The sequence below is a fragment of the Protopterus annectens genome, chromosome 2.part0, assembly GCF_019279795.1.
Source record: "Protopterus annectens isolate FY-2018-M chromosome 2.part0, PAN1.0, whole genome shotgun sequence".
Lineage (NCBI taxonomy): Eukaryota > Metazoa > Chordata > Ceratodontiformes > Protopteridae > Protopterus > Protopterus annectens.
The window spans coordinates 764220434-764247156 of record NC_056728.1 but is presented as its reverse complement, the minus strand read 5'-3'; the positions used below and the strand labels follow the sequence as shown (position 1 = coordinate 764247156).

At 41.6% G+C, this 26723-nt stretch overlaps 1 protein-coding gene across 2 annotated transcripts in view; it reads left to right on the top strand.

Moving 5' to 3' along the window:
- The window catches only part of GLDC (glycine decarboxylase), a 1044727-nt gene that overhangs the window by 896386 nt on the left and 121618 nt on the right, over nucleotides 1-26723 (top strand). For both annotated transcript variants that reach the window (XM_044061077.1, XM_044061078.1), the window contains one exon: nucleotides 13845-13956. In XM_044061077.1, the coding sequence (XP_043917012.1) occupies nucleotides 13845-13956 (112 nt within the window). The remainder of the gene's footprint in view (nucleotides 1-13844; nucleotides 13957-26723) is intronic.

The window sequence follows — 26723 nt, the reverse complement described above, 5'->3', positions numbered from 1 at the left end:
CAAGGCAGGGAAGAATATTCATCCATGCACTGTGTTAATTGCTGAACAAGTAGGGTAAGATTTCCTACAGACTGCTGGAGGCTCAATAAATCCATTTCTTCAAACAGAGTCTGGCTTAGTAGTCCAGTACTAATCAGTACAAATCCATTCAGCCATGCCAAAGTGGAAAACACAACAAACTCCAAAAAGCAAAGAAACAAACTAGGAAAGAAATGGCACGCTGAAGCAAAATTATCAAGGCTGTAGGGTAAATGAAATACATTGTATCGTTCCTACTAGGGATTTTCAGTTCTGAGGATGGTACGTCCAGATGTCACCTTTATGCCCTACACTGTGTGCAGAGAATGTACATGTGACATACGGTATATCCTTTACAACCAAAAGGCTTTGGTATACTGGCCGGATGTTGGGCTGTCCTTGGCAGGGATCCCTATTGTAAAGAATACTGCAGCAGTGAAGAGAAGGACATCTATGGTAAGATTTTACACAACTGTACTTTCCTGAGTACAGTTCAGTAGTATGCTGGTTGACATCACTCAATGACAGAACTTTAGTGTACAAATACAGCAAAGTAATAACCAGAAATCTGAAGTAGTCAGTGCCCCTCTATTTGGTTAAGGTTTTAGTCTAGAGAAGGTAGAAGCATATTCTTATGTTTTGTGTAAGCACCAATCACTAGCTCCAGAAAAATAAGCTTTGCACATTTAAGAAATTAAATACCAGAATTCTTTACACAAGTCATAAGTGGAAGCAGAGAAAAATTTGACAACTGCATCCTTGAGGCCTTTCAGTTCAGAAACATTTAAGTTGTCCTCTCATATAAAACTGACCAGGCAGTTTTGCTCATGTCATTAGTCACATGACACAATAAAATGCAGTTAAAGGATTTCAGCATGGCACTTTTTCACATCTGGGGTGCTCACAGAATATGAAGCTTAGTTTACTGTGAGACAGCACCTCATGCATATGACCCATATTTGCAATCTTTAACATTTGGAAACAAAAACAGAGGCTGGAAGGCAGATAAGTAATCTGGATAAGAGTGGAAGAAAAGAAAATCCACAGGTGTCCATTGACATCAAGGAAGAGCACCTGTAGGGAAGCACCATGAGTACTAGAACTTCAAATATGCAGCAGCATCCTTCTACAAGTAATTACAACAGCGACGTGTGGATGGGTAGAAAAGACACTGTGCTGTGGTAAAAGACTAGGTGTAACTACCTATAAAATCATGGCCTACATGTGATCCAGGTGTAGGCAGTAGGTGGGTGTATTGAAAACCTTTGTATTGTGGAGAACTGGGAAATGGCCACTTTGTGTGTGATGGTTATGATACTCTCTAGAATTAGCCCACCCTGGCAGTACTGTAGCAGGATGCATTGTTTCAGCAGCAGACAGATTCAAATAATATCAACAGATTGAGGCAGAACAGAACATAAAATTAGAGATAGCATGTACAAGTACGTGACAGTACAAATAATGGTCAAAACATTTAGCTGCATTATTGAACAAGCAGTAGCTCTAAGATGTCCGTCCTTATTGCTGTTGCAGTACTTATGGGTTGAATATTCTCCAGAGGATAGCTGAAAGTCCGGCCAGCATACCAAAGCCTAATCTCCTTCCAGGCACCGTACATCAGACGTATGTCCTATGTCCAAGGAGTGAGGTACATAAGTAACTTATGAGCACCCAGTCTGAATACTTTCTTATAAATTTCACTCTACAGGTCGTTCACCAAGTTGGTTCAGCTACCTAACCTTGACAAGATAAGTGCCCCGTTAGGATCTTACCCTTTCTTTTTTATTGTCTTTTGTGGCTGTATCTTCTTTCATGTCATCCAGGAAGTGAAAATGTGAATGTGTGAGACAGGTATCCATAAAGATGGATGTGACAAGTGCCCTTTTTGCTTGGGTGCTTCTCACAACCAATACACATTGTGAAATTTGGCAGGCAAAGTTGTTCCAAAGAGTCTTCATAGTTGTCTCTCATCCCTTTCTATTTACTTGGAGAATTAGAGTTTGAAGCTTTCGGCCTAGGGTACCATGGCTTATCTGCCTACCCTGAGATTCAGTTGTAGCTTAAAAAGAAGCCTAAAAAGACTCGCATTGAGTCTGCTGCTGCCCAACCTCTTCCAGATGCCTCTGTCTGGTTGGTTGAAGAGGTCAGGTACCATCTGGTGCTGATACCAGCTTCCTCTGCCGCAACCCAGTTGGAGGCAGATGCGAGGCTGCCTACTCGCATATCTGCTGAGGCTGTGCCTACCTCTGCTACAGACATGGGGGAGGAGCCATGTTTGATTATATCAGAGAGGTCTAGGGGGATTCCCCAGATACTAGTAGCAAAGGAAGTCCTTGGTACTCTTATTGAATCTAAGCAGGGGTCTGAGCCTCCTAGGTTTGTTAGGGTTGATGTTACCCTGAAAAAGAAACAGAAGACAAGGCATGTGGCTCCATTGGCAAAGGAATCTCAGAAGGAATGGCAGGATTTCACACAGGGACTTTTTAATGCCCTTACGGCTTTAAAGCATCCACAAGGCTCGTCTGTCCCTTGTGTTCCATGGTTGTATTCTTCTTGATGGTGTTAGATTCAGATTATGGAGAGGAGTCCTTAGCTCCTTCTCAGCTCAATTCCTGTCTTGCCTTAGGGTCAGAGGAAGAGGATTCTCCTTCTTTAGATTCCCCTATGGAAGAATTAACCTTTCCAGATACTGTGGTACATATCATGGAGCATTTTAAGTGGTGCTGTTCCCATGATTCTGATGTCCAAAAGAGGTACTGTGAGTTATTGTATATTACACAATGACTGGTCATTAGCATTCAAAAACGAGCACGCTGATTGGCCAGCCCAACCAGCGTGCCCATTGTAAATCCGAGAATATACCAACGGGAAATGGTCCAGTCACCCATACTTTTTCCCGTTAGTATATCTTGTATTTTTTTTTTTTTATTAATACAAAACGAAAACAGAAGACATTTTACGTTCCAGAGATGGCACAGACAGAAATAAAAGGATAATCTGGTACGTTCTACAAAACTTAAAACTTACCTGATTATCCTTTTATTTTGTCTGTCCTGACTCTATAAAAAGTCTCCCGGGTTCTTCTTTGTTATAATCAGTTAAAAAAAAAAAGAGAGAGAGAGAAGCAGCAGCAATGGAGATCTTCCTTTCTCCTTTGCTTACCTCTTCACAGCCTTGATGTACTGCGTAAGCATTGGAGCACAAGTCCCATACGTATGCGCAGTACATCAAAACAAGGCAGCAATATACCACCAGCCACAGAAGAACAGTAATGTGCCGTTATACATAGACATTATTTAAGGAAAGTAAGTATTTTTTTTCTTAAATAATGTCATTGTATAATAGCAGTGACCAACTGGTTGTGGTATATTCAGTTTTACCCATGGTTGGGTTTATTTAATCACTCGAGCTTCACTGTCGTGATTAAACCACGCCAACCATGGGTAAATCTTCAATATACCACACCAACGTCATCGGTTACTGCTATATTAATTCACCCTATCTCTGCCGTCCCAACTGTGCAGAATGCTTTGTTGGACACACTGTGTGGCCTCTGAAGCACCTGATTTCCAGCGTCTTGCTCCAAAGAAGCCTGACAGGTTCTGTAAAATCCCTGAAGTCCAGAAGTTTTTGTACACAAGCCCTTCTGACCCTGCTATAATTTCCTTAGGTACTGAAAGTCATCTAAATTGCTGTCTTCTAAGCTTCTACCTTCAGACACAGACAGTCATGCTATCAACTTGTATGGGACAAAATGTATACTTTTGCCACTTTAGCTGTCAGGGCAATTAACTACCAGACTCATATGACTAGGTATGTGTTGGCTGTTCTCCCTTTCTCAGCATGGGGGTATTCTGACTGATTTGTCTGATTCTGAGCCAAAGTCTAGTGCCATTCCCTTGTTGGGGACTGCTTGTCAGGTGGCTCTTCATTCTATAAAATACAGTTCTGATGCTGCTGACGCCTACAGCTGCTTCAGGGACTGTGATGAGAAGGTAATCTTGGTTGCTTATAGGGTGTCCCTGATATGAAGTCAAAGCTCCAGGATTCTCCTTTAGATGAGCTGCGGCTGAGATGTTTAAGACCCTTCAGTACAAAGGGAAAGTTATGCAGGATCTGAAACCAATCTTTTTGTCTCCTCTCCCTAGGTTCCAGAGGAATTACCTCTCTAAATTTTCCTTTGTTTGAAAGTAGGCAAGAGAAAACTTTTAGGGGAAAAAGGTCCTCTAAGAAGGTTTTTCCATATAAATATTCTCAGGGTTCTAAGAGTCAAAAGCCTTCTTTACCTGACAAATCTGCTTTCATCTGACATTTCAACCAGCTCTACCTCTCTGCCAGCTTTCAGTTATCCAAAAGGGTTATTTTATGATTTAGAAATCGCGTCCTCCCTTTTTTGTTTTTTCCCCAGTCTCCCACATTTTCCTCTAATTTTGCAGGATCTTTTGTTGCAAAGAAACCATTCAGCCCACCTCCAACAGGGCACAGGGCTTTATTCCTGGATGTTTCTTGTTCCCAGAAAGGAGTGGTCTTGGAGGCCCATTCTGGATTTTTTTCCTTAGCACTTTTATGAAGGTTCCTTCCTTCAGGATGCTGTCTCTTCAGTCCCTCTATTCCCTCTGCTGTGTTCCCAGTCTTTTCTGGCTTCTCTGGATTTGAAAGATGCTTACCTTCACATTTCTATTCACACTCTTAAGGACATTTTTACATCTCTGTCTGCTTTGCGTTTTGGTCTCTGTGTGGCCACAAGGGTTTTTACCAAGTGACTATCCCCATTGTTGGCTTTCAGCAGGCTTCAGGGAATTCAGCTCTTCCCTTATTTCGACTACCTCTTGATTCATTGTCCCTCCCAGCATTATTATCATCATTATCTTTGGGATCTCGGTAGTTTACTATGCTTCTTTTGCAAAGTCTAGGGTTCACCCTGAACCTCAAAAAGCCTGCGCTGACTCCTTCTCAGGATCAGGTTTTTCTAGGGTGCAGAATTTTGACTGGGTCAATGATGGTTCTTCTGCCTTCTCCCAAGATTCTGTCCTTGACAGCTTATGTTCATTGCCTTCTTTATCTCTCTGTGCTTCCTGCAAGAGAATTCCTTCTAGCTCTGGAGTTCATGACATCCACCATTCCTGTGGTTTGTTTCGCCAGACTCTATATGAGGAAGTTTCAGTGGTAGCTCAAAGCTGTCTGGCTTCAACTTTGCCATCATCTGGATCTTCCTGTTCCTCTATTACCTTACCTCAAGTTCAAGTTCCACTGGTGGATTCATCAGATCTCTGTAAATCCTGGTCTGCCTTTTCAAGTTCCTTTTCCCACTCAGGAGCTGTATATGGATGCTTCAGATCAGGGTTGGGGTGGCCTTTTCCAACAATGTCAGAGTATAGGGTATTTTGGTTTCCCCGCAACTAGTAGACAATATCAGCGTTAAGGAGATGAAATCTCTGATTCTGGCTGTCCGTGTTGCCCACCTCTTTGGATCCCTGTACTTCTAAGGGTATTTACAGGCAATACCACTGTAGTGGTATATCAACAAGCAAGTGGACACAAAGTCATACCTTCTCTGCAGGCTGTACAGGCTTGGTATTTTGCTGTCCACCATCAGTTGACCCTTCAGGCAGTTTATGTACCTACAAAGCACAACCCAGTGGCAGACACTTACATTGAAGCTGTTTTTACTGCATTTAACTTAATATTGCACTTGGAATCCTTGTTTGTTACTATTTGACTGTATTGTAGCAAATTCTTCTGTGTAAGCTGTAGTAGCTGATTCATAGCATTTATAAGTGTTTGCTGTACCTGTTTCTGCCTGTTTTGTGAAAAAAAAGAAAAAAATATCTCTTGTTTTTCCTGCTTTACTAGTTTAGTCCAGTTTCAGAGTTGCTGATTCCTGGGCTTTGGTTGTAGTTCCTGTGTACTGTTTCCTTGCCTTATTTGGGGGAAGGGAAGCTACCTTGCTTTTCCTGCTTTACTAGTTTAGTCCAGTTTCAGAGTTGCTGATTCCTGGGCTTTGGTTGTAGTTCCTGTGTACTGTTTCCTTGCCTTATTTGGGGGAGAGGAAGTTACCTTGCTTACCAGTGGGAGTGGGAAGCATTGAGCTACCTTTTGTCCAGTTTTGTGAGGTTTCAGCCAGTAACTAGTAGTTTATTGGTCGTTTTGGGCCAGTTTCTAGCTTTTTCCAGCCCCTGGTATAAAACGCGTAAGCGTTAGCTGAGCTGCCACTGTTTGCCACTGTTGCACACTAGGGCAGCGCCGGTTAAGCAGGTTTAAACTATTCGGGCTACCTAAAGTCCACTCTTCAAATTTTCCCTTAAAACTACCTTCCTCGAGCTATACTACTGATCAAATCAACGTATCCTATAATTAAAAAGATCATCTCTACTTGACTCCAAGTAGACTATTCTCTATCTGTTAAACCTAGCACTTGCTCCTACAGTACTTATTACCTTGATACGGCACTCTTGTCATAGATAGTACCCCAAAAAAGACAACCCCCCATTTCTCGGTCACCCACGTCCCCCGGAATCTTTTTTAAAGTTTTTTGTCTATCCTTCTAGCATGTCGAGGGATCAGTTGCTAGTGTCCTCTCCTGCTCAACTGGTGAACCTGGGAATATTGAGGCAATGTTACAATTGCCACATGTACACAGACAACCCTCTCCTCCTCCCACAAAACACAAATACATGCGAGAGATGCAACTATACGGCCAAACTGGAGGCTGAGCTCTCTCAACATAGGACTGGCAAGACCAGTCAGGAGGAGAAGGTTACCACACACACTATAGACCCAGTCTCACACAGTACCATTACAACCTCAAATCATACACATAAACACACAAAGACATACTCGGAGGCTCTGATCAAAAATCTACCAAAACAGCAGAGGCCACCAAAGCAGACACCCAAACAACCACCACCTCAGAACACAACACCTGCAACACATAGACCTCACAGTCAGAGTGTCAATCAGTCACAGCCCTTAAGGCAAAACACAATGCCAGACACACTAGTCATTGGTGACTCCATAGTCAGACACACTGACGTCCCGCTCACCAGACTGAGTAAGGAGAAGGTCACAGTAAGCTGCCTGTCGGGCGCTAGAATCCGCCACATAACGCAAGCACTCAGGTCTCTCAACAGCAGGTACAAATATGACTCAGTCATTGTCCACGCTGGTGTAAACGACCTGAGACGTACCTCCTTGGACTACATGAAAAGAGACATTGAGGAGCTCTCTGATTATGTAGCCCAGGCAGGTATGACCCTGACCTTGAGCAGTATCCTACCTTCACCAAGAATGATACCACAATACAGAGATAAGATGATCAGCTTTAACAATTGGCTTAAACACTGGTGTCATTCAAAGGGGATCCAGTATCTGTCTGCCTGGGATGACATGCTGGACAAGCCACGCTGCTTCGCAAGGGACGGCTTGCACCTGTCACCCTGGGATTCGGATATTGGCAAAGGCTCTTGCCACCCCATAGTGCCTTTTTAGGCAAGGCTCAAATTCTAAACCTACCACCCTAGAACACAAAAAGGAAAAAACTAAGGGTAATGCTGCTCAATGCCAGAAGTCTAAATCTCAAAATGCACGACTCGAGGCCCTTCTCAGTATGGAGAACATCGATGTCTGTGCTGTGACAGAAACCTGGTTCAAGGCTCCTGAGAGCACCCCAGCGCTATCAGGTTTTACCTCATATCATGCGTTCCGGCCCCAAAATCCGGACAATACCAAGAAAGGAGGGGGTATCCATATTCATCAAGGACACCCACACCTCAAGACTGGTGGCAACGCACGATGCATCGGAGACCATCCAGGTGCAATTAACCATAGGCAAGACTGCTCTGCAAATTGTAGCATGTTACAGGCCACCCCCACAAACTCAGGAACCTCACATGGCCTTCCTGAAAACACTAGAGGGGATAAATGTATCACCAAACACCATCATACTTGGTGACTTCAATTACCCTAATATAGACTGGGAACACTACTCAAGCCCAAACACCCTAGCCCAAAAGTTCCTGGAATTCATAAACTCAAATGCCATGGAACAACTAGTCACCATCCCCACAAGAGGAGATAACATACTTGATCTCATCATCACGAACATGGGAGCACAATGTTCAACACCGGAAGTATACCCCTCACTGGTGAGATCAGATCACAAACTAATCTCGCTGGAGGTCCTCATCCCACCCCCACCTGAAATAAAAAAGACCACAGTAAAGAACTTTTCAAAAGCCGACTTCACACCTCTAAAGACTAGTGTGGTCTCCTTTAAGGCCCCCAAGCCGGCGGAAAACAGTACTCAAGCCGCTGAATCACTTACAAATGCCTTCTACCAGCACCTGCAGGACTGCATGGATAAGGCAATCCCAAGCAAAACAAAGACTCTTTGTACCAAAGGCAAGCGTCCAGTCTGGTGGACCCCAGCCATAAACAAACTCTACAACAAAAGGAGGAAGCTACTACAAGATAGAGCAAAATCCTTAAAAGGTAAGACACCCTTGATCACTATAAGTAAAAAACTAAGAGCTCTCATAAAATCATCCAAAGCAAATTTCGAGAGGAAAAATAGCTAAAGACTCAAAAGACAATCATAAGGCCTTCTTTAGCTATGTTAGAAACCTAGGAGGAAACTCCCAGATATGCTCAGAACTAGTTCAAAATGATGTGAAGATTACTGATCCTACAGACATTGCCAACATACTGGCTGACAGGTTCAGTGCAAACTCCCCCCCCCCAAAAGGAGAGATATCTATACCAAACAATTGCAGCCCCCCAAACATCTCCAGCGCCCAAGTGAGAACTGCCCTCTCCAAAGCAAAAAACACAGCATCTATGGGACCTGATGGTGTCCCCGGCTGTGTGCTCCATGAACTCAATGAGGAATTAAACCCACAGCTAGGACAGCTGTTTAATCAAAGTCTTACCTCTGGATACGTACCCAGGGAGTGGCGCACTGCAACTGTGGTCCCACTTCACAAAGGCGGTGCCTCCACCGACCCTGGAAATTACCGGCCCATTAGCTTGACAAGCCTTATCTGCAAAGCCATGGAGAGGATCATAATGGACCTCATAAATAAAGACATAGGGAATTTGCAGACTTTGGATCCAACCCAGTTTGGCTTTGTCAAAGGCAGATCGTGCCTTTTAAACTTGGTTGACTTTTTCAAAACAGTCACCAAAGCCATTGATGAGGGAAAGGCAGTCCATACAGCCTACCTCGATCTGGCTAAGGCCTTCGATACAATACCCCACTCTGGTATCATTGAAAAACTCATCAGCTTAAATGTTAACCCATACATCACAAGATGGGTTGCAAATTGGCTGAGTGACAGAACCCACAGGGTCAGAGTTGCTGGCGCCATGTCAGACTCAAAGCCTGTCACAAGTGGTGTCCCACAGGGCTCAGTCCTGGGCCCACTCTTGTTTGGCATCTACTTTTCCGAAGTACAAGCAAACACAGGAGGGTTATGGCTGACAAAGTTTGCAGATGACTGCAAACTGGGTGCCATAGTAGAAAACACTTCTGACACAGATATCCTTCAGAAGGGTCTCACAGAAACGGATAACTGGTGCCAGAGCCACGGCCTAAAGTTAAATGCCAAAAAATGCATAGTCATACCCTTCGGGAAAAACAAGGTTACCCCTAGCTACCAAATAGGTGGCAATCCACTGAACACAGAAGAAGTTATCAGGGACCTGGGGACCCAGGTTGATTGTAGTCTGTCATTCGACACCCATGTAGCTAAGGTAGTTAGGAGGACCTTCTACATTGCCCACCTTATCATGAAGGGATTCTCATCTAGATCAAGGGAAGTCATAGTCTCCCTTTACTCATCACTCATCAGACCAATGATTGAGTACAATGCCCCATTCGAATGTATCTGACCCGACACTTGCAGCAGCTGGAGAGGCCACAAAAGTTCCTCACCAAAAGGATAAAGGGTCTCAAAATCTGTCCTATGCTGCCCGACTGAAAGAACTCCAGCTCTATTCAGTCGCACCGCTTGCTCAGAGGTGACCTTTGCCTAACATACAAGGCCATGTCAAACCCAGATTTGATGAATATGCTTCACCTCAAAAATCTAGATCCATCAGAGTCACAAGGGTGGGAGACTTAAACCTCGACACGGCTATTAATAGGACGTGCTGGAGGGATAGATTCATCACCCAAAGACTCCCTATGCTGTGGAACAAAATCCCGGTACATGTGAGGCAGAGCACCTCGCTGGCCTTGTTCAAGAGAAATCTTGACCAATGGATGGGAGATCGCAGATATACCCCAGGGATTACCTCAGTGTCACTGCTCGACAGAGGCACAGCAAAATAATGGGTATAGTTCCCCATACTAAAGGGGTGGCGTAAGCCACAAAACGATGGGCTAGGCTTGTAAATGCCCTCGGGCAGATAGTCTAGTATAAACCTATGAACCTATGAACACATTGAGCAGGTCCAGGACACATCCTCACGAATGGATGCTTCAGAGTGAGGTGTTTCTGGACATTGTATATTGGTGGAGTACTCCCAGGTTGAACATTTTGCCTCCCCTCTGAACAGACAACTTCCCAGATTGTGTTCAAGTGCCAACTCATCTGGCTTGGAAAGTGACAGTGTCCTTTTCTTGGAAGGGGATGTTGCTGTATGCTCATCATCCTCTTTCTCTGTTGGCAAAAGTTTTGCACAGGATCATGTGGGACACACAGAAAATCTTTTTGGTGATTCCTTTTTTGGCCCAGACAACATTTTTTTATTTATTTATTTTCAGTTTGATTACTGGGGAAGTCCACTGGGCCACAAAGTACCCATTTTCAGTGGAGGCCCGGGGAGAAAAGCTCCATAGGCAGTACAATCAAGGTTACATAATGCAAGAGGTAAAATACAATGTCCAAAACAGTCAGGAAGATGTGAAATGCAGAGTATACACAGTAAGAGTGCAAAAACATTTTTTTTTATTGCTTTAGGTAATTTCATATTTACAATATTTACATACTTACAGTCAAGTGAAAGTCAGCTAAAACCATTTTGGCGGAAAATATAAATTAAATAAGAAAGTAGATTGGTGCTGGAGTATAGAGAGCTTAGTGGAGAAAATCCCCTGAATTTATATAGGGTGAAAGCAAGAACATTTCCATTTGGAGGATAGGTGTAAGAAAAGTTGGGTCTTAAAGGATTCCGTGTTAGGTTGATTCCCCCTTTTCCATCTTGGCAGAGGCAATAATCACAAGCTACCTCACAGGATGGATCTACTTACACAAAACAAGGGATTTCTCATTCACCCTCACTTGTCCACCCTTCATTTGATTCTTTGGGTGATAAGGTTTTGATTCCTGTTATAGGTTCATAGGTTCATACTAGGCTATCTGCCCAAGGGCATTTATAAGCCTAGCCCATAGTTATGTGGCTTTCGCCACCCCTTTAGTTTGAATAAAAACTATGCCTATCATTTTGCTGTGCCTCTGTCAAGCAGTGACACTGAAGTAATCCCTGGGGTATATCTGCGATCTCCCATCCATTGGTCAAGATTCCTCTTGAATAAGGCCAGCGAGGTGCTCTGCCTCACATGTACCGGGATTTTGTTCCACAGCATAGGGAGTCTCTGGGTGATGAATCTGTCCCTCCAGCACGTTCTATTTATAACCGTGTCAAGGTTTAAGTCTCCCGCCCTTGTGGTTCTGAGGTTAGACACCACTTTTCTGAGGATATGCTTCAGGCTTTGCAGGAGTCCAGAAAATCCACTACAAGAAAATCCTATGTGGTTAAATGGAAGAGATTTTCTATTTGGGGTCTCAAGTGTGACCTGGACCCTTGTTCTGTGACTATTGTTACAGTTTTTCTTTCTTCTTTGTGTGAGTTGCTCACTTCTGGCCTGGCTTTTTCTTCTATTAAAGCACATTTGACTGCCATTTCTGCTTGTCTGCCTCTGAATACCACTGTTGGCCTATCGTTTTGAAATCAAACAATTTTTGAAAGATGTCTTTCATGTTAGGCCTCCAAGGAAACCTATTCTCCCTCCTCCTCCTTGAGACCTTAATTTTGTTCTTGAAATTGATTCAGTTATCTTGAACCTGCAGTTTCCTCTTCCTTGCAACATTGTACTTGGAAGACTATACTATTTGTATCCCTTACTTCTGCTAAGAGATTTTCTGAAGTTCAAGCCCTCATTCACAAGGACGTGTCTCTTCATGCCAGTCCTTTTATGCCCAAGATGGTTACTGATTTATCCTTAAATCATACAGTTCGTCGTCCTTTTTTCCCTTCTCACCAGAATGATAGAGGATTCTTTCACAATTTGAATTTACATAGACAGCACGGATATTACCTACACAAAACTAAGGATGTAAGGAAATCTGAGCAGCTTTTTGTTCCTTTTCATGTTAGGAAATTGGGTTTAGCTGTCTTTAAGCAAACCATCTCCTCCTGGATTTCTAAGGCCATTTATTTTTGCTGTTCTTTTCATAGCAAGCAGCTTTCTTCTTCCGTTTGTGCTCAGTCCACCAGGGCTGTGGCCTCTTCTGGTGCTTTTTTCAAAAGCGTGGATGCTAGATCCATTTTGGAGGCTGCTACTTGGTCCTCTGTACATACCTTTACTAAACATTATGATTTGGTTGTCATTTCTAGAGCCACAGCATTTTTTGCCAGGGCCATCTTATTTGGGTTTTTGGAAGGCTTCTCTGTCTTCCACCTCCCATCTTCTCCAGTAGCTTTGGTACTCTATCTGTAATGAATACTGCAACTGTGATAAAGAAGGACATAGTACAGTTGAGTCCGATCTCTTATCATAATAGATGTCCTACTTTTCACTTTTGCAGTATTCAGTCTCTCAGACTTTCCCCCAGTTGTCTTTCCTGTGGCATTTCTGCTGGCCTTGAGGTTTCTTTTTCTTTTCTTTCTTCCCTTCCTAGATGCATCTGCTCAGCTTTTTTTCTCCTTGGTTGCTCTGGTTCATCTGTAAATGTCAGTTCGGAGGATTAGGTGCTGGTATGCCACGTATGTACCTCATACATTGGACACAGGATAAGCATCTGATCTATGGTGCCTGAAAGTAGATAAGCCTTTGGTATGCTGGTCGGGTGTTTGGCTATCCTCAGCAGGATATCCCAGCTGTAAAGAATACTGCAGCTGCGAGGAGTAGGGTGTTTACTGTTATGGTAAGATCTCACACACCTATACTTTCTGTTTTAGAAAGTACCTGTTTAGCATTCAGCAAAATCATGAACTCTTCACATCAGATTCTTTGAAAGAAACTCCTTTGATGGTGACAAGAATAAAACAAGATGAGGACAGTTAGGTCCTTGGTGAGAGATATGTATTGTTGCTTTTATATCGACCAGTCCATTGCTGTTTTTTGTGATGTTCATTACAAAGTTATCTGTTTCAGTGTGTCACGCTGATGTAGTCACTGTCTAGGTAAACCTCATTAACATGGTATAATAAAAGGCATGGATACATCAATGTGTGATTTGAATCCTAACATTCCCAGAGTAGTCTTGTGTGACTTGTAAAGAAGATAAAAACAATACAAAGTAAAACCAGTTGGTCATCCACTGCAGCAATGTTTTTTTCAACATGTGAAACTTTTTCATATTTGTTGGCTGTCATGTTTTAACCCAGATAAAAACTTCAGAATGTTTATTATTTTGTTGCTGATAACTATTTTGTTTATGCTGTTAAGTATTATTAGAACTTTTGTGAATAGTAACATTTAAAAAAATAGATATGAAGTACTAAGTGAAGACAAATTTTTGCACTGATATGTATTTACAGGCGTTTATGTGCTATCACTGCCTGTTCTAACAAGCGGACCTGTTTATCTTGCTTTTTTGCAGCTAATGGGAGCCAGGGGTTTGAAGCATGCAACAGAGATTGCCATTTTGAATGCAAACTACATGGCTAAAAGGCTAGAAAAGCACTACAAAATCGTTTTCAGAGGAGCCAGAGGTACTGTATGCTGATTAATTTGCGGAGTGCAGTCCCTTCATATAATATCACTAAATAATGTGTGTATGTGTAAGGTCTCCATTTTTTTCACCCCCACCAGCTTTCATCATTGAATTTCCCTGGCACCCAATAGACACATTTATTTACCCCTTCCTGACTGGCTTGGTACTGTGTATCACCCTGTTATATTTATTTTATTTTAATGTGTTTAACTGGGTAGTATACTGATCACTATAGACTAATGTAGGCACAGCCTAGGTATGTAGCCTTAAGTAAGGCACTGGAAGGTTCACCAGAATAAAATCCACTGTTTTATTGATCGCACACAATAATAATAAAGTGTAACGCACATCCATAACGCATTAACTGTATCACCACGTTTTTGTCACAAAAACTTCAGATGAGCATACCAACTTCTGAAAACCCCTTTATATACAGAAACACCCCCAATTAATCAATTGGAAAACTGTTATACTTTTAAAAACCCAGTGCAAAAATACTATATACACAAATAATGGAACACAATAGGTAAAGAAGTGCATAGAAAATCATTTGTGGGTCAAGCAGAAATCTTGTAAAACACATACATTAATTACAATTTGTAAAAACTTGTTAACAGAAAATAAGCATTTGAAAGTTTAACACCCTTATAAAACCACATTTAAAATACTGTTGTCATACAAATTGTTGAACATCACCATCTGCTGGACAGTCGTATAATTTAAAGTTTAGCTGCCCTAAGCTTTAAGACAGGCTTCAATGAAACCATTTCATTTAAACCAGGATACCTAGTAGTTTCAAGACCTAGTTGCCAGTACAGTTCCCTGTATTCTAAGCGTGTTTCCCAAGGGCCACCCCTAGGATCAGTGGGCAATGTTTCTATTACATAAAAATGAAAATCAACTCCTGCACAATTCAAAGTATGTTTATAGAGAATTATTACTGTTCATCTTTCTTAAATCGTATCTGTGTTCATACATTCTAGACTTTAATTTTCTCTCCGTTTTGCCTATATAGAATGCTTCACATTTGTCACACAAGGGTAAATAAATAATACCATTAGTATTGCAATTAGCAAAACCTTTTGTCTTAATAAATCTGTCTCTACGTTTCAGATGAATCATCTCTCCAACTTTGACATAAGGGCATTGGGCATAACAACCTCATTTGTATGTGCCCCTTTTGTTAGAAAGGTGAACACCTGTCCTAGGGGTACCATTCTCCAAAATGTTCTTAATACAGCGTTCCCTTCAGTAAATACACGTAAAAGGCTTATCAAATATATACTGCAAGTCTGATGTACTAGCAAATCTGTTCCATTCTCTTTATATAAAATTTCTGGCCAACCTAGCATCCCTGTCATAGGTAATAACCAAAGCACTGTTGTACCCATCATCACCTGATCTCTCCGATGTTTGAATATTTTCAAGGTCCTGATTGTCACTCCCAAAAATGGGGACAAACCTAGATTTTCTTGCTTCCAAAACTTCATTGTATACTTCCGCTAGGAGCTTTTCTGGGTACCCCCTAGCCCTGAACAAATCCATAAGATAAGCATTTTCATTAAGAAAATCTTTGTCATCTGAGGTCATTCTAGATATTCAGACAAACTGACCCTTTACTACCCCTTTCTTCTGTTGATGTGGGTGCGCACTGGTATATTATAGGTAAGAGTTCGAAAATGTTGCTTTCTTATAAACTCTAGTTTTGAAATTCCCTCCACCCTTACTGATACTGAGGTTCCAAGTATCTCATCTCATCAGAACTGATTTCATAGGTAAATCTTAAAAAATCTGTGGTGCTAGATAAATAATTAAAAATTCTACAAACCTACTCTCTGGTTCTACCCAAAATAAACAAATGTCCAAAAAACGAGCATAAAAATTCCAGCAACACCTAAAATTACAGTTGAACACACATTTATTTTCCCAGTAGGAAAGTATAATGTTAGCATGTGTGGGGGCACAATGGGCCCCCATAGCAACACCTCTTAGTTGTTTAAAATACTCGCTCTTGAAAAATATAAAGTTATTCTTTAAAATCACATCTATTAAGATTAAACATGTTCTAAAATCATTGTAACTTATGTCATTACTATCACTTAAAACCTCTTCTAACCATTCTAAACCCATAATGTGGGGTATTGAAGAAAATAAATCTATCACATCAACCGTGATAAAAGTAAGGTTGTCGCAATAAAGGCCCAAATGTAGTTTTTTCAAAAGGTCCTATCAGTTTTTGAGTGCATTTGCCCCCCCCCAGACAATATTTAAGCTTAGAATCCACAAATTTAGCTAAGGGAGCTGTTATGGAACCTTTAGCAGAGACTGTTGGCCGTCAGGGTGAGTTAACCATATCCTTGTGGATGCCAAAAATTGGTGGAACCCTAGATTTCTCGACATGTAAAAAAATGTGTTTTAGGCTATGGCTTTGGCACCAATCATTTGTCTATGTTAAACCCACTTGCAAGATGTTTGTGTGCTGGGGGGGTCTATAATAGCTCCCAATTTACAGTCAACTCCGAACTTGTTGGGCCAGAGGCTTTTAACATTAGCCTTGACTTCTGCAAAGTAGATGCCAAGTGGGAGCTGGCCCGGCAGGAGCCCTGGTGTACTTCACTGTTGACTGCTCTCTTGGTGCAGGTGGTCTCACCAATCCTGATGACTTGGGTCATGACTGGGAGCCATCCGTCAATCCAGCAAGTTATGTAAGGGTTTACACCTATCTCTCAGAGCTTAACAAAAATGCCCGAGTGGGGTATTGCATTAGATGTCTTAACCAGGCCAATATACACCATATGCACTGTTTTACCCTCATCCTTTGCCTTGTTGATCCATTGTATGAAGTCTACCAGGTTAAGTAGACATGACTTTCCCTTAAAGCCAAATTGTGATGGGTCCAGTGTATGTAGGTTGCCAGTGTCCTTTATCATTTCCATGATAATTCCTTCCAGTGCTTTACATATTAGGCTAGACGGATGGGTCTATAGTTCCTTGGCCTTGTGTTGGGGAGTGACTGTTTTAGTCCTCCATTCACTTGTAATGTAGCCTGTTTCAAGGCTGTAGTTGGGAGTGCCTCAAGTTGTCCTAATAGGTCATGTTTTAGATTGTTTAGAATGTTGTCAGAACCCATGGAGGCAGCGTTCTTCGCTTTAGCGAGTGCCTTCTCCTGGCTCTTACTGATAGCTGGGGGAAGTACGATGAATGGAGGGTTTCATCTGGTGGAACTGGTAGAGGGAGACGTAAGGGCTGAAGTTTGTGCTGAATTTATCAACCAAGAGATTTTATATGTCACTTTGAGAGGTGTACTTGTACTTTGGTACTGTTCACCACCAGTTCAGTACACTGCTGTGCATTACTTCTAAGGTTCCTAGCCTAGCTGAAGGTCTTCCAATTGTCCTTAGCCTGTGAAGCTATCCTGACTTCATAGATGGCCTTGTTGGACTTGATTAGACGTGTTAGCTTATTGTTTAGTTGTAGAAGAGATCACTTGTGTTTAGGAGGGTTGCTTTGCCTGATTTGGCCATGAGTTTTGTTCTTTTATTACTTGCCCATTTTAGGTGAGGATTCCACCAGCGGGGTTTGTTTTTAGTAGGTACAGATGCCTCTCTGCAGCTGTTCATATGTTTGTGTAGTCAGTCTCAAACTAAATGCAGAGAAATGCTTCATCATTCCCTTTGGCACAAACAGTGTCATCTGACACTATCAAATCAACAATAATACTCTAAGTACTCATAAAGTGGTAAGGGACCTGGGTTCACAAGTTGACTGCAACCTTAACTTCGACCACCATGTGTCTACTGTAGTAAGGAAGGCTTTCTATGTAGCACAATTAATTAGTAAAGGCATCACTTTGAGATCAAAAGAGGTTATAACCCCCCTATACTCGGCACTAATCCAGCCCACAATTGAGTATAACACCCCGTTCGACATGTACCGTACAAAGTACCTGCAGCAACAGGTCAAGGGGCTCCAGCATGTGCCTTAAACAGACCAACTGAAGTCCCCGTCACTGTACTCCATGTCAAAGTCAACTTTATTGTCATTTAGAACTACAATACACACACATGTAGCCTAAATGAAATTTTGTTCATCGGCTCAATTCTTGCGATTACAAAGGAAAGTAAAACAACACATACAATTAGAGGAATAAACATAACTAACAAATACAAATAGCACCTTCCTTTCTGTAACTGTGCAGCTTCCAAATCACACTGTGAAGTTGCAGGTGAGGATGCTCTCTATTGCACCTCTATAGAAGGTGGAGAGAATATGAGGAGGAAGCTTAGCTTTTTTCAGCCTTCTTACAAAGTGGAGGCATTAGTGCACTTTCCTGACCAGTTGGCTGGTGTTTCCTGACCACAAGAAATCCTCTGATATATGTACACCCAGGAATTTTGTGCATTTAACCCTCTCCACACTCTCACCATTTATCCCAAGCACTGGATTGTTCTTTTCCTGAAGTCAATGATAATCTCTTTGGCCTTGTTTACATTCAGGTCAAGGTTGTTCTCACACCAACTGATCAGAGATGCCACCTCATCAGCAAACTTGATGATGTGATTGGACTTGTGCTTAGTATAGCAGTCGTGGGCCAGGATGGTGAATACCAGTGGGCTGCGAATACATCCTTATGGAACCCTGGTGTTAATTGTGAGGCACTTTGATGTGTTCTTACCTGAACTTTGCCCCCTGTGGTCTCTTAATCAGGAAGTCCACAATCCAGTTACAGAGATGTTTAGCGATTCCTAAACATGCCAGTTTTTCTGTCAGCTGCATTGGTACCACCATATTAAATGGGGAGCTGAAGTCTATGAACAGCATTCTTACATAGTTGTCTTTGCCCTCTAAATGCTTAAGGGATATGTGTAGTGCTACTAATATGGCATCAGCCATGGATCAGTTAGCTCTGTACTCAAACTGTAGATGGTCAATATCAGGAGTTATGAAAAATGAAAGAGGGTTTTTGATCAGCCACTCAAAACATTTCATTACAGTGGCCGTCAGAGCAACTGGTCTGTAGTTGTTAGGGCTGGAGTGAGTGGTTTTCTTAGGTAGTGAGGTGATGTTAGTTTCCTTGTAGCATGAGGGTACTTTTGCCATGGCAAGAGAGGTGTTAAATATTTCCTTGAGCACTGTAGTTGATCAGCATAGCCTTTTAGCACCTTGCTCAGTATGTTGTCTGGGCCTGCAGCCTTCCTGCGGTTCACCCCCGTTAGCTGTCTTCTGTGCTGAGGCTAAGTACTGCATCCTTCTCATCAGTGGGTAGCTTTAGTGCCAACCTGTTGTTTATTTTCTCAACTCTACCAAAGAAGATGTTCAAACTTGTCCAGGAATTTGATGCTGTCCTGACCTGGTTTTGTAGTCTGTGGTTTCCTGTATGCCTTACCATAGTCTCCTTGCATCCTTCATGTCTTCAGAGTGGCTCTGTACCTTTCTGCCATACTCCCTCTTCACCTGCTTTATGCCCATCCTCAGATTACCTCTTGCTACACTTAGGGCTGCTTTGTCCTTAGCCCTGTAAGCTGTGTTTCTCTCCTTCAGAAGCTCATATACCTTTAGGGGTGAGCCATGGCTTCTGGTTAGCTCTAATAGTGATCCTCTTGGTATTTGTTACCCCATCAACACAGTTTGAAATGTATGCCATCACTACCTCAGTGTATTCATCAATGTTCAGATGCTGATTCACTGTGGCTGCCTCCTTGAATATATCCCAGTTAGTTCTTTCAAAGCAGTCTTGGAGGGCCTGCATAGCCCACTCAGGCCATACCCTGATTTGTTTCTTTGTGGGTTTATTAAGCTGGTGATAGCAAAGATGGTATAATGGTCAGAGTTTCCCATTTGTGGAAGTTGCACTGCCTTATAAGCTTTCTTTAAGTTTATATACACCTTGTCCAGGATATTATCACCCCTTGTAGGAATGTCCACATACTGATGGTAGTGTGGGAGTACTTCTTTCAGATCTGCTTTATTTAAGTCACCAGCTGCCACATGTATAAAGTCAGGATATTTGCTCTGCAGCTCACCCATGTGATTGCATAGTTCATTTAGAGCCTCAGTGGTATTACCACTAGGTGGGTTGTACACCACTGTTACACTGACCCCATTCAGCTCCATATAGACTTCTTAGGGAAGACTTATGCCTGGCCTGCAGAGCAGTCCAAGACCCAATCCTAATGAACTTACTGCACTTCAGTTAATCAAATGGGGAGTAGGGCTACCTGTTCCAGGGACCTTAATATGGCCTGCAACTTAAATAGGACATGTTAGAGGAACAGACTTTTCTCCCAGCGACTTCCAAATCTTTGGAACAGGCTACCAATTCATGTGAAACAGAGCATCTTTATGACACTGTTCAAGAGAAATTTGGACGAGTGGATGGGACACCATAAATTCTTACTGGGGATAGCGCCAACATCCCTCCTGAACATGGGCAGTCATCACTAAATGCAATCTTTGGTATTGACTAGCATTTTCATGGTATTACATTTGGATGAAATGGCTAGACTTAAAATGACCTCTGGGTCAGTAGCCTAGTAATCTCCTGTGATCCTATGACTCTATGAATAATTTTGCATTAGGTCACTTAAGAGGATGTAGTTTGCCTTTGAATAGTACCTTACTGTTACTGGGTTAGCTGGACTCACTTGTTGATTTTTACTTCAAATGAGACAGCTTTGTGATCTGACCTCTCTACTGAGGATGTGACATGGGGGGTGGGGGTGGGGTGGCAACGCTCTTCCATGTTGGTGAGTACCAGATCCAGTATGTGTGATCTGGCTGGAGCAGGCACTACCTAGACTTTATTAACACAAACGGCCTGTAACATAAGGTGTTATGCTTGTGAGTTTGAAGCAGTGTATGTTATCCAGTCTGTAAAATGGTAGTTAGTCACTCTTAAATACGGTGATAGGTTGGATGGTGAGCACCTCTAGTAGGTTTAGCTAAGAGTTGTGAGACTTAGATGGTGACCTGTAGCTAGGCATGATATGGTGAGAGACCTTATCTATCATGACTTACATGTAGATGAGCTCCATGGTATGATCCTGTTTAACCTTGGAGGTATGTTTCTTGGTAATATAGATCAAAACACCTTCAGCTTTGGCCCCAGTCTGTGCTGCAGTTGGTCTAAATGCATGAAAGGCCCTGTAGCCTTGCACATCTGGAGTACTTTATGCAGATTTAAATCAAGTTTGGGTTATGGTACAGATGTCTACATTCTCTAGAGTGTGGCAGGCTTAGAAGGCTGTAGAGTTTTGTGTTTAGACTTTGAGCATCGAGCAGTAACACCTTAAGGTTGCTTGTAGACTTTTTCAGTATATTGGCAGTTTTGTCTTTTCTGGTATAGCCTAAAAGAAGGCTCTAAGGGGGGGGGGTAACATTTTAGCCAATATCCAAGAGCCTAAGGGGACAGGTGGAACCCATGCTTGGCAAAGAAAGATGGTCTTTTGATCATGTTTTCCCATGATGACAGATATTTGACCCCCCTGGAGTAACACCAGAGACTAAGCCAACTATTAAAATCAATTGTTTTATGTTCATACTGTGGCATCATCCTCGGTAAAGGATCAGTGCAAGGCTCGTACCTATATGTAACACTTATTTCAAGAGATCCATTATGTCTGTTTTCATATAATCCAGTGAGGTATGTCTTGGGCCATTTACACCCACATGGACTATATTGATACCTGTAGTGCAGTAACTTGAGTAAAAATGTCGGTGGATTCAAACCTTCCATCAGATATGCTTAATCTATTAGGTCACTGCACTTATAGTTTATGCCACAGAGAAAGATCAATTCTGATGTTCAACTTTCACCCAGTTGTCCCTCCAGGAGTGAAAAATGGGCATCTCTGAAGTAAGCAAGAGTCCTATGATCCATTCATTCCTGCACAGGGATACTCATTAGATCTCAATCATTCCCCAGTTGACAAATGCTGGGTGGTAGGGAGCAAGTCAGTTTACAGGTCCAGCAGAGTGGCCTGTTGCATCCCATCCCCCACATGGTTATTGAGGACTTGTATGTGGAACATACAGTGGGCATCAGTCCTGAGCTTTCCTTCACTTTTGCAAGGGGGGGGGGGTAAGCCAGTGGAGTGATCCTGCTAACATGCATCAAGACAATGCAGACAATTTTCTCTGTCTCCACTGGAAAATCATGCTTTGCATGTGTGCTTTCAGGCATGCCCCCCCCCCCAAAAGAGGCAAGCAAGTGAGATGCACCCCTTCATTCATGTATGCCTCTCAACTTACCATGTCTATCACTTGCCCGCGCTGTTAATTGAACTCTGGTTGCCTGGGTCATAGGGTTTTATCCCTCTTCTTCATCAGAACTGGCTACCTGCCATTTGTTTTATGCCTATGGCAGCTGTCTGCTGGAGCTACCTTGAGGAGGATGCCGCCATTTCTTTCTTTCTGAATATACCTTTGTTGGTAACATTATTACTGCTGAGACAACAGGAATGAGACTGTGCCTCCTTGTATCTCAGGACATACCCCTACCCAAGACACTCAAGACTTTTGAAATCCTGTTTGGACTGTTCTGTAGACGTTTTTCATTCAATTCATAAGAGTTGTAACCACTATTAGAGGAAGAAACCTAAAAACTCAATCATCCTGCTACCCACTCATGGACCCAACAGTTAAATATGTTGCCCTTTGGATCTTGCAGAGAATTAGTTTCAGATCCTCCTGTTTGTCTGCTTTAACAAGACTGATGATATTGTTAAACTATGTGGTAGCCAAATGGGATTTAAAAAAAAGCAGTCAGGAGCAGATTCTTATGCCGTCTTTTTGGTCCAGAATTAGGTATCAAAGGTGTCTACTCCTTTCTAGTCTGCCTCCAAATAAGGAGTCCAAGTCTTTGACTCAGACTGGCATTAAGATATTTTCTTATGCCATTTCAGACCATAGGGCTTGTAGTTATTTCTCACACCTCTCCCGGTTCTAGTTCTCCATTGTGGGCCAGTCTCTGCAGAATTTGCTGAGCTGCCTAATTGTCAAAGATTTTCTGGAAAAGAGTCTTACAGTGGCTTCCATTGTCAATTTCTGTATTGCCAGGACAGCAGTATTTGGAATGTGCTTCTGACATGCTGTGATTCAGACTCCTTTGTTGAAGACTTGAGGTAAGCTGTTCTGAATGCCCCTTTCAAGGAAGAATTTTTCTTTTGGCAGGCCTTGCTAGATTACATTGAAAACCTTCTGAAGCGAAGCAGGCATTGGTCACAAGTGTTTGATGCCCATTTGTTTTTTTGCACTACTCTTTAAAAAAGTTTAGCACTGAAAAAAGAAAAAGCCTTTGCATAGACTGGGTAAGGTGGTCAGGATATTCCTTCTCTATGTCCACTTGCTTTCCATTTCTATGAAGTAAGCTTTAGACTTAAGACCCGCCTCCTTAGTACATTTTGTCACTTGCAGAGACTGGTTTGGTAACTTTTTCCTGTGTTGCCATAGTAGATCTTTGCAATGTTGCAGCTTAACTTTTTTTTCATAGAAATTTATTTAGAGCTGTATGAATCAAGAAGACTGCATTATTTCGCATATGTGTCAGTAGGCAAAAACATGGTCCCACATGATGAGCTAATGTGTTTGAAAGAAGTTTAAGTAGAATGTGCTGTCAGCACATTATGATGCTCAGGGAATACTTAAAGGAGGGGAAGAAACAGCTTCTGTTATGAAGAAACTGAGACATGACTCAAATTTGACATCCATGAAAGGTCTTAAAAAGATGCATTTAAACATTGCAGATAGAAGAGCAGGTCTACCTTGCACTGCACGTTCAAAGATTCATCAGTGGAATTTTACCAGGTGGTTCATTACATCTCTCTCCACTGTTGATTTTGTAGATGTTAAGGAAGTGTTCATTGACTTTGCCATAAAAGGGATGCGTTTCTATATACCTGAAGAAATGTTTTATTTGCCTTCCATGTGAATAGGAGGGCTATGACTATTCATTTACTGTCTACTGTACGGTTAGAAGTGAGTCTGCAGTTAGACTTTTGTAATAAGGCAAGAAAAAAGAGAGGTTCAGCATCTGTCTTCTTGTTAAATTGGTGGGGCATGTTTTTAACAGTAGAATCATCAGAAATGATGCCTGCAATCTCTCATTTTTTTAAACAAAAAAAACACCTTTATTGAATTCACTTACGACATAGGCAATCATAGATTTATATAAATAAACAATATTGACATTTTCAGTTGCAAAGATTATATATCACATGTGATCGTCTATACAGTCATTGTCAGTCAAACATTACATAGATCATTCAATTCTTGCCCTCTGTTAAACCTTATTCCTCCTCCAAAACATCATTATGTATGTATTGTTCTCATAATTCCCATTTTGTTCGATGTAACGTGCTCTAAACATCCCATTTCCATTTCTTTTATGTTTGTTACTTTATTCACTACTTGAAATATGGTTGATTTAGACTTTGATTTCCATTGTTTTTAGTAATTGCTTTTGTGGGAGCCACCAGAATTAAAATGAGCAAGGCCTTACAATGTCTATACAGTTCAGATCCTGTATCACAGCTCAAGAAAATAATTTCCTTAGTTACACCAATTTGCTAACCCAGTATTTCTGATAGTAGAGCGCAGGGAATTTTTAAAGTCTCGCAAACTCATTACACTCCTAAAAGGTATCTTCCCAAGTACCTCTTACTACCCCATCACACCTCCAACATTTGCAATCTCCCTGAGGAAAATTCTTAGGTGTTTGTATACCCCAAGCAGACAGCAATGTAAACACTTCCAAGCAAAAATCCTTAATCTTCTATACTTTTTTGCATATTTGAGAGCCATACACATATTCCCCCATTGTTTGCTTGTAAATTGCTTATCCAGTCTCTTTCCAATCCTTTCCAACCTCTCCAACTGATTTGTATAGCTATTGTGCGATATTCGATGTGCTGTGCTAATTTTCCTTTTTTAACAGCGGCATCTGTTCTAGATTCAACTAAAAGCTCTACTGGTGATGGTCTTTTACTTAGGATCTCCCTATTTCTTTCTGTTTGCCTATACTGATTCCAATCTCTGTAGGGCAAGTAGTCTCTAGCCTGCAGTCCAAGTGTATTATTGGCCTCTTGTCCTTCTGTTACTTTTTCCTGTCTAATTATTTGCTCCCAACCTTGGTTCTTTTGCCAGTTTTCTGTAGTAGGTTTCAGCCCCCTCTTGCCTTTTCATGTAATTGCAGTAATCCCTTTGGCAGAATCTCCTTTCTCCATTCCTGTGTTGGCTTAGTTGTAGAATATTTTCTGCTACTTATGAATATAATATTCTGTATGGCTATTGTTCTCCTTAAGGATCTGTATCCCAAATCCCAGCCTCTTCTTATTTCTTGAACTTTCCTCCCTTTTTATCATTCCTTTCCACTTGGCTTTCTGCTTGTGCTATGTATGGGAGCTTAACTGTACCTCTGAAATATCTCTTCAAATCAGGTAATCCCACACCATCTTGCTCTATGGGAAGGATTAACTTTATCCCACTTGACTCTTGTCCTCTTTCCTTCCCAGAAAAAGTCATTCAGCTCTATTAATTGTTATCTACAACTTCCCCTCTGATTGATGCAAAAAATGCCTGTTAAACACTGTTGAAACCCTCCAGATATCACTTTTCTTCAATCATAGCTTCGACTTCCACAGGAATACCACTGTATAAAACTAAAGGGACTAAACATGTTCACTGCTTGTATTTTGCTGTCTTTATCCATAAACAGAGCTTCCAGTTTCACAGGTTTTGTACTAAATTTTTAGTCTCTTCCAGAAAATCATTAGCTGTCATAATAGAATCCTTTTTAACCAATACTCCTAAGTACTTCATTTTATCATGTCCCTATAAATATGGGTATTGCCAAACCAGTTTGTGTGTGGGTGCATAGTTTACAACTGTTGCCTTTGTTTTATCTTCATTAATTTTGTATCCCAAAAAGAATTTAAACGGTCTCAGAATGTTCCACAACACTGAAATGTCCTTTTCTAGTTTTATCAGGTGCAAAGTTATATCATATGCAGGAAAAGCCAACTTTTCTTGATTAACATACCAGTTATGTCCTTCAGTTTCTGAGTCCCTTATTTTCTTTGCCAATAGTTCTAAATGTAATGCAAATAAAGTGGAAAGAGGACAGCCCTGCCTGGTTCCTCTGTTCAAACTGAATGTATCAGACAGGAACTACCCCCCGCACACACACACTTTAACTTTCGTTTCCGATCCTAATTAACCTCGTTATTGTGTCAGAGAATGCAAATGGTTCCATTGCCCTACTCATAAAATTCCAGCTTACTCTCTTGAAAGTTTTTTCTGCATTAAGACCCACCAACAACACTGGTATTTTCTTACATCCTGCTTGCTTCTGGGTCATCATTGTTCTATTAATGTTATCAAATGTTTGACTCCTCTCCCAAAACTACATTGATCCATATCTATCAATTTTGGCAACACCTTTTTAGCCATTATAGACATAAACAATTTATAATAATGGTTTAGAATTGAAGTGGAGCTATATGAAGCTGGATCTGATGAGTCTTTACCGTCTTTAAGTATTGCAGCCACCACAGCTTTCTTCCAGGACATTGGTGCTTCTCGTTTTAAAATACTGTTAAAACCTTCCAGATATCACTTTTCTTCCCTCATAGCTTCCAGACTTCCACAGGAATACCATCTATTCCTAGAGACTTTCCTGTAGATTGGTTATACATCATCATTTTTATCTCATCTCCTCGTATTGTAACTGTTACTACTTGAGCCTCATCTACCTCTAACCTTGGCATA